Consider the following 8992-nt stretch of genomic DNA (forward strand, 5'->3'; position numbering starts at 1 on the left):
TTCCCTGTCCCCCAAGTCCCCAGCACTGTTCCCATCCCCCAATTCCCCAATAAAAATCTTTTAAAAAATAGTTGAATTCCTGGCACCAAACCACAGGGATTGAAATGGGAACCCGTCTGGGGGGAGCAGTGGAGAGAGACAACAGTGGGGCCAGGTGAGCGGGAACGGCCTCACACAGGGTCCCAGGAGGTCTGTGCGCCCCCAACTTCACACCCAGCCGTCCAGCTCCAGGCCTTCCCCCCCCCCGCAGGCTGAGCTCACCTATTACAGGCATCGTGTTTCTCTGCCAGCAAACGAGCGACCTTCACCCTGACGCCTGCAGGAAAACACCTCGCTCCTCCAAGAGCAGGGCCTTTTTATCGTAGGCAAGAAAATATAAGATTTCTCATTTTAAAGGATTATGGGCCATTGATGCCCGCTTTCCATGTGTTAGGGGCATATAAAATTTCTGAGCAATGAAAGTGAATAACTTGAGGTCTGCATACAGTAAAGGAATTTTGCCTTTTATTATAAAGCAGTTTGGCTTGCGGTGACAAGAAGATGTTACCATTTTAGAGGGCCGCGTTTTTCTCCTTTGGTGAAGGACAATGAAAGGGCTGATCGGGCCTCTGGGAGATTGTTTAATGACCAATGTTTGAGGCTTTGGAGTGACTCTCCCAGGAAGAACTTGCATGGGTTTAGACGTCCCCGGGAATAAACCCTGAGGCTGTGTCCCCAGGTTGTAAGTGAGTTGATTTGTGCACACGCAGGCACATGCAGACCTCACAGTCATCCCCACACACGCATACAGATACACACTCACAGACACGCACACATGTGCACACAGACACACAGACATGGACACACACACCCTGCCCTCTGCACCTGGCCATACCATGCCGGGTCTCCCGGCAGACGTGTTTCGTCTGCTGTGATGTGGCGTCTGCTCGGGGCCTGTTACTAGGAGCCACAGTTAAAACCTGAACCTTCTAAGACCCCCTGCTGTTCCCTCTTTGATTTTTTTTTTTGTGTGTGTGTGTGTGTGTGTGTGTGTGTGTGTGTGTGTGTGTGAGACGGCCTCTTTAAGGAAAGGCCCCCATGGGTTGGAACACCTAGATCCTGACGAGCTACGTGACTTCTTCCCCTGCAATAGGGGGAGGGAGGCTGAGGGCAGTAGGAACTGGGCCGAGCCGGAAGCACGGGGGGTAAGGCCAGAGAAAACACCCTGGGAGCAGCCTGTCACGGGGGGCTCTGCTGGACGTTTTAAAGCTAAAAACCCCTAAACCTTCCTCCCGCGCTCGGGCGCCCCAGCCACGTGTCCTGACCGGTGTTTTAAGGCGTGTGTCTGCACTCAGCGTTGTATCGCTTTGAGGAGGCGTCCACCGACGTCGGGGCTGTGGGTGCCCCGACTGCTCCTCATGTGGCAATCCAGAGTGAGAGGCTGGAATGGAGGTGTGACCATTGTGGCAAAGAAACGGTCCTTCTTCATTGAAGGTCTGCGGGGAACCCCACGGCTTGGCTCGCTGTGGGCCTGGGGCCAGGACGGGGGTGGGGGGGTGGCTTTATAGACGTGGGGAGAGCACAGGGTCCTCTCATCCCTGATAGTCCCCCTCCCAGGCGCCCAGCCTTTAGGGGGACATGGAGGCCTCAGCAGGTCAGGTCAGCCTCCTGATGAGGCCTGCCGGGAAATGTCACCTCTCCTCCCAGCAGACGGCTCACTGGTGGATTTACAACTGTGCGCTGAGCACCTACTGTGTGCACAGCACGTGTGTGTGAGGAGCAAAGACACACACAGCCCCGATTTGGACTCCAGGAGGTCGTATGTGGACGGGGGCAGATGTGGCTTAGGAGGAAAGAAAGGTGCAGGAGAGAGGGAGGCATGGAAGGGGGAGAAGGCGGGAGGGAGAGGAAAGGAGCTGTTTTGTAGGAGACGGAAGGTTTTTCATGAAATTCAGAATGGGGCTCAGGAGAGAAACAGGTTCGCAGGTGGTTCTCAAAGCAACATATAGACCTGCTCCGAAGACTCACTGGGCCTCGGACACTAGGGTGGCACTGTCGAGGCCGCCTCCAACAGGGCTCTCCCCGCCTTATGCACCTTCAGACACCGGCCCCCAGCTGGGAGTCATGAATAAGCGTGACTCCGGGGTGCCTTCTGGGGACCCGGGTCACCCTGCTGGAGAGAGGACCTTCTCAGTGCTCACATGGTCCCAGGCGCTCTCCATCGGCGGCGTGGTCACAGGTGAACCAAACCAGCACATTCCCTGGCTGCCTCCTCCGGGGAGGGTCTGTGATGAGCAGCGTGCTCGCAAAGCAGCTTTCTCTGGAAGAAACCTAGGTGGGCAGGTGGGAGCAGCTGTGCAGCCCCCTGGCCTGAGAGGCCCTAAGCCTTGCCCCTGTCCCGAGGGTCACCGCCAGAAACACGGAGAGGGACGGAGCCACCTCGGGTCCCATGAAGCACAACCCTCAAAGGGAAAAGACAGAAATGCCACCTATTGTTTTTCTGATGTTTCTTTTCAATTTGTCAAATACAAACCCTTTGGCGATTGAAGGATGGGTTATTTCCTTCCTCTTTCTAATGCAAGAACGAATCACTCTGGAAAGCAGTGGAAGGAGAGAAAGCCATTCGCCCGCCCCAGGAGCCCCTTCCAGCTGGCAGCCCCTTCGGTGAACCCCAAGGACCCCACCTCCTGTCCTCAAGGCCCTGTGTAATTCCTGCCCCTGTAGTGTGGGCTGGATGGAGAACAGAAGTGAGGGGACACCACCTCCGGGTGTCCTACAAGGGGATGCTGCTTTGTGTTGTGACTCTGTCCCCTGTCTCGCTCCATCTCTCGTTCTCACTCTGCATTGTGGACACCCATGGAGAAGCCACAAGCGGGCAACCCAAGTCCTCAGCGCACAGCCGGGGAGAAGCTGGGGCTGCTGGGAGCCCATCCTCCCCTTAGATGCTGGCAGTCCCGCCGACACCTCCGTTTCAGCCCTAATCACAGGACCCAGCCATGCGCCGCCTGGACTCCTGACCCCGGGAAACGGTGATGTAATAAACGCGTGCTATTTTCAAACGGCTCCGTTTGGGGGTGATTTGTTACGCAGCACAAATAACGAATACAAAGCTCTAGCTGCAAACGTTTAGATCTGTTTCTACACGTCCAGAGTAAGTGGACCTCCCGATGTGTCCGTGGAGGTGAGCAGAGGGAGGAAAACTCGCCCTGGCAGCATGCCTGTTTGTCCCGCAGAGCCACCCTTCCGTCACAGGACCCGCCTTGCCAGCCAGCCCAAGTGTCCCATAATGAACGGCATTGAACTTGTAGAAACGTGAGATGCAGGCAGCATTACATCCGTACTCTTTAATCAGAGCATTCAAACCATGGAGCCCTGCAAGCAAACCTTCACTTTTAAAGATTTTAGCAAATTGAGGTCATTGTGTGTGTGTGTGTTGGGGGGGGTGCGGGGAGCAGAAGGCAGGAAGACACTGAGGCTGATTTTTACAGAAACATGGCGGGCACAGAGCAGAGCGACAGTGAGATTTCATTTCAGAATCATAGCATTGTGCTCTGAACGCCTATATCTAATTAGGAAAGTTTCTATTTTGTGTCAGAATGGAGGACCATGGGAAAAGCCTATAATTTTGCAGGACCCAGATTTGGTTAAAATAGGAAAAGAAACCTTAAGTAGAGATCATTTATTTGATAGGTTTCATGTTGCAAAAATATTTGTCCAAGAAAGGCCTTCGGAACGGAGGCAAAAGGGACACTGCCTGTGAAAATACCTAGGCTAAATATATTATTATTAATTTCAATAATTTAAAATATCATAAAAATATCCTTGATGTAGCAGCACTGGTTCGAAGCTTCTATTGGGCTGTCGGGAAAGTCATGACATATTTTTCTACGTTTTTCAATGCAAAAATGCGTCATGACTTTCCCGACGACCCAATATTAGATTATATTTTAAAATGTATTCTTTAGAAAAATAACTGTGGTGTAGTATTAGAGACATATATGACTGAGAGATTAATGAAAGGATATGACTATGTACTGGATAAATGGATGATAGATTGATAGATGATAGATAGATTGATAGATGATAGGTGATAGATTGATAAATAGATGATAGATTGATAGATAGATGATAGGTTGATAGATGGATGATAGATTGATAGATGATAGATAGATAATAGATAGATTGATAGATGATAGATGATCGACAGATGATAAGTATAGAGATAAAGATAGATACAGAGAGAGAAACATGACTGGTTCTGTTTTTCTGGAAAACCCTGACTAATACATACTAATCCATGCACCAAAAATAATTAGCCTGCTTATATTATTTTTACATTAACATGAAACATTTTATACAAAATGTAATAATGAAGTTTTAATATAAAGACTATAACATTTTTCTGTAATGTACACAAACATGTGATGGGTATGTTTTAGAAAACACTGTCTTTTTGAAAGTCAGTTTTGAATAGCTGGTACAGGTCTATCAGTAGAAGAAAACCAATTTGTCAGTCCACACAAATCCTCTTCAAAGCCTGGAGTGCTCCCAAGCTGACCCTCTCCCTGGCGTCTTGCTCTGGACGGTCCCCGCCAGTCGCCCTCCCTGGGGAGAGGGATGAAGTGTCCTCCTCAGACACAGGAGGAGCGGGTCCTGGGCTCTTCCCGCCCCAAGCTTTCCGGGGCTGCTGCCCCCATCTGCGAAGCGCTGGTTCTCTCTCCCCGTCAAACACCCTCAGAGTGACATGCTATTGTCCTTTAGGCCCAAATGTGGGGTGTGTCGTTCCCCCCCCCGCCCCGAGCATCCCAGGATAATTTCGGGGCACGGGGCATGAAAGTCACCACACAGCAAGTAGACAGGATGGCAAACCTTCCTGCCCAGTCCCCCCTGTGCCTCAGGTCCCCAAGTCTGTGCTTCACCCCGAGAAGCTCTCCTGGGCGCCCTGAGCAGTGATTCTCACAAGACCTCGTCAGAGCATCTCAGTCCCCTGTTCCAGGTCGCCCAGGGGTCCCCGGCTCACGCAGAGGCACAGTCCAGCCAGGTCTGAATCCCTAACCCCCTCTGGTCTGTGCGGGGCTCCTTCTGGCCTGAGAGGGACCACAGTGACAGCGGTGACCGTACCACCCCCGGGGCATAGATGACATGGTAGTGAGAACCGGGGTGCCCTCAGCTGCTCCGTCCTCACCCTGGCTGTGAATTGGGGAAGTGGAAGCCCATCTGGAGAGACGTGACCGATGCCAGGACGGCTCCCACTCGGGCTCATGGCTTCTTGTAAGGCCCCGGTCTGCTGCTGGCAGGCCCCTGTGCGTGGCACTCCGAGGGGGGACACAGGCGCACAGACTCGGCTGTTCGCTCAAAGCCGGGCACGACTCCCGAGACAGGCCCTGCGTGGGGCCCTCGCTGGGTCACAGGAGCAAATCCGCACTCACGGAAACCCCTGTCACGCTGTGAAACGCCACACTTGTGCTTCACCTCAGTGGCCGTGCGAGAACGTGAAACGAACTGGAGACAAAGGGACCTGACGCGCGTAGGCAGCTCTCAACCCTTCCGTTGCCTTTGAACCCAGGAGGCAGCAGAAAAATGGCCTCGTGAACTTGGAAGTGTATAATCCAGACTCCTTGGCTGAAGTCACTGTGCTGTACCTTCTCTCTCCGGGGCTTGTTTCTCTCCTGGTTCCCGGTTTGTACCCTTAAACCACGTTTTTCCTCAATCAGAGGCATTCCAAGCATCTGAGCCCTTTTTGGAAACAGCCTGCAGTTCTACGTCTCGGCCAATAGATGGCAGGGCAGGCGAGAGCGGTGGGTCCGGCCGAGAAGTGCTTGGCCATCTTCCCAGCATCTCACTGCCCCACCATGGGGGTCATGCCTGCACCCCCATCTTCTGTTGTCTTTGCCATAACCCTTCCACTCTGTGAAATGTTATCGTTTGCTTCCATGCTGACTGGCTGGCTCCCTCCGTGCACCGTGAGCTCCTTCCTGGGCAGCTGGTCTGCTCATGGCCGCATCCCCCACGTCTAAGCCAGCGTGCACGCAGCCGGTGGCCGAGGGGTGTGTGCTGGGTGAATGAAGGATACGCACGGGGCGTGGACGTGATCTCTGATCTACGCTAGTGAGTCTCCTTCCCTGACTTTTCTGTCTCGGTCGCATCCCGACGCCCGGTGAGCGACGGTTTGCACTGATCAGGGTGTCTGGACGTTGCACACTGCTGCCTCTGCGCTTTGGTTTATGGCGTTGAAACACCTGAGCCCTGACGAGCAGTAAGCAAGAGGTTCCTGGGGCTTCAGCAGAGTGGCTCGGGCTAAAGGTTTTTTTGATTTTTTTTTAAAGATTTTATTGGGGAATTGGGGAGGGGAACAGACAAGTTGCTGTCGTTTTGTTCTTCAGTCTAGTTGTGGAGGACGTTGCTTCAATGGCCCATGTTGGTATTATCATTGCACTCTTCCCGGGTGAGGCAGATCGGTCGCCGGCCACTGGATGGCCACTCGTGGTAGCTCATGCAGCCCACTGCAGCCTACACTGTCGCTGGCGACTCACGGCAGCCCAGCTCCAGATTGAGCTGTTGTTCAGCATCTTAGCTGTAGAGGGCAGTGTCACTGGCCCCCATGTGTGCTGCTCAGAGCCGGTGTCCCAAGCCAGCTCTTAACCAACACGCCACTCGGCCGGCCCTTGGGCTTAAAGTTTTAAGCGGCAAGTGTAACTTCCCTGGAGGCCCCTCTGACACTCCTGGTGTGTCCACACCCCTTCAGCCCTGGGAATGACAAAGAAGTGACAAAGGAGGCGCATAGATGTGATGCTGTCTGTCGCACTGAGGGTGCTTTAGATAAATCCGCCGTTTGCAATGGGTCAGTGTACTCAGCTGGGCTTGTGCGTGTCACCTGCTGGAAATGAACAATAGTGGGGATGCGGGGGCAGGGCGAGGCTGAGTCTCCTGAGAGCAGGGACAAAATCCTGCCGTTACCTAACATTACAGTCTTTTGTTCATCATGGGTTTTTCACATCCATTCTGACTTGGACATAGTGCATTAATGTATTATTTGATGACTGAGGTTTGGGCCGCTTCTTACATTCTGTGCCAATCTCAGCCCCGTGGAAGGACAGCCCCACCCTGCCGTCAGCGGAGGGGCTGGGACAGAGGCCCCGATTTTCCCAAATGCAAAAGGTTGAGGACAGAGCGTCAAGCTACCTGTTAGGGAACATTTAGTTCTGTATCTTCAAAATACAAAGCACGTGAGTGTGGCTGAGAAATCTTACTACGTTCAAATCCACGCCCTGTGTTCGTTTCCTGCTGCTGCTGTAACGAATTACCAAAAACTTGCAGGCCTAAAACAACACACACTTATTATAATCCTGGAGGTCAGACGTGTGAACGGGGGCTCACGGGGTGCCATGTACTGTGTGCCGCCTCCCCCAAATTCCCATGGCGAAGCCCCAATCCCCAGAATGATGGTATTTGGAGATGAGGTTTCTGGAAGGTAGTTAGGTTTAGTTGAGCTCATGAGGGAGGGGTCCCCATGATGGCATTTAATGCTTTTATAAGGAGAGGCACCAGGGAGCTGGCTTCCCCACCTCACCCACCCTCTGTCCCCACCCGTGTGAAGACATAGCTGGGAGGCGGCCATCTGCAAGCCGGGAACCCGCCCGTGTTGGCTCCAGGTCTGGGCTTCCAGCCTCCAGAGCTGTGAGAAATCTGCTGGTTGTTTGAGCCCATCTGTGGGGCTGTCCCAGCAGCCTGGGCCGACAGAGGAGTCAGCGGGCAGCGTTCCCCCTGGAGGCCCTGGGGAGAATCCTCTCTGGGCCTTTTTCGGGTTTTAGAGGCACCCAGCTCCTCCGCTCGCGGCCCCTGCTTCCATCTCCAAAGCCTGCGACCTCTGTGACCTCTCCTGTCCTCACCATGTCTGAACCCTGGCCGTCCTGCCTCCCTCTCTCGTTTACAAGGACTCCGATGTCAAGGCTCACCCAGGTGACCCAGGGTCACCTCCCCATCTGATCCTTAACTTCGTGGCATCTGCAAAGTCCCCTTTAAGGTCACCCACTCTCCAGGGATTGGGACGTGGAGGTCTTGGGGGCGTGGAGGGATTGGCTTTTTCAGGTGATTTGAATTTCCACCTGGGAAGAGTACAGAGTAGAAAATAAAACATGGTCTGGTGCCCACTTGTGAGAAATTTAAGTAGCTTTGTGAAGAGCCCGCCTTCCCCGAGGGACCACGTGCCACCATGTCTAACTACAGGGCCCCAACCTCGACTGCCCTGTCCCAGCCGCTGGCCAGCTGCCCTGTATACACATGTACTTGTTCATTTTCAATGCGGGGGCCCCCGTGGGTGACAAGCTCTTCCAGACTGGTCACTGATACCATCATTAGGCAAGGGGGTTGTGTGCAAGGAGGGTGATGGGGTGAGCCCACCGACCCACGGAGGCGGGCCCCGGTTGGAGATTGGAGACGCGAGTCACCCCCATGGTGTAGAGAAGGGTGACCCATGGTGCGGAGGTGGGGTGACATGCGGTGTGGTTATGTCACCACAGCTCCCAGCCACACCAGCATCAGGCCCGCAGAGCATGGTGGGGTCCCGCCAGCTCCTGCCAGCTCACACTACAGCCCGTGGGAACCGGCGCTCCGCGGAGGGGCGCCTGTCCTCAGCCTGTCTGAACCCCACCGGTCAAGATTTCCTCGTGTTTTTCTGTAGTTTTCCTATACTTCGTTATGACCAAAAAATAAGAATAAAAGAAAGGGGTTTTTGTGTTTGTGTGTTTTCTCTGAATAGAAGTATATTTGAATCCAGAGCAGGCTTTAGAGTCACCACCTCGGGAAACCTGAGTCGCGTGAGGACCAGGTACTTCACCGTGATTTTCTGTCAATTCCTGACTTGGGGAATTTTATGCCTTCAATGTGACAGCTCGTGGGTCCTCGTGACGTTATGTAAATGCCAAAGAAACGATGGCTGTGGAAAACCCACGCAAAGAACCAGTTAATGGGTCTCAAATCTGAGGTGCTTTTAGTAATAACGGTATACCAAAAA

At 53.3% G+C, this 8992-nt stretch overlaps 1 protein-coding gene across 1 annotated transcript in view; it reads left to right on the plus strand.

Moving 5' to 3' along the window:
* The window catches only part of TMEM132C (transmembrane protein 132C), a 347110-nt gene extending 342084 nt beyond the window's left edge, over positions 1–5026 (plus strand). The window contains exons 11-12 of the mRNA XM_019630847.1: positions 2081–2218; positions 4878–5026. Of these exons, the coding sequence (XP_019486392.1) occupies positions 2081–2218; positions 4878–5026 (287 nt within the window). The remainder of the gene's footprint in view (positions 1–2080; positions 2219–4877) is intronic.
* The last annotated feature ends 3966 nt before the right edge of the window (positions 5027–8992 follow it).

The sequence above is a fragment of the Hipposideros armiger genome, unplaced genomic scaffold, assembly GCF_001890085.2.
Source record: "Hipposideros armiger isolate ML-2016 unplaced genomic scaffold, ASM189008v1 scaffold_955, whole genome shotgun sequence".
Taxonomy (NCBI): Eukaryota; Metazoa; Chordata; class Mammalia; order Chiroptera; family Hipposideridae; genus Hipposideros; species Hipposideros armiger.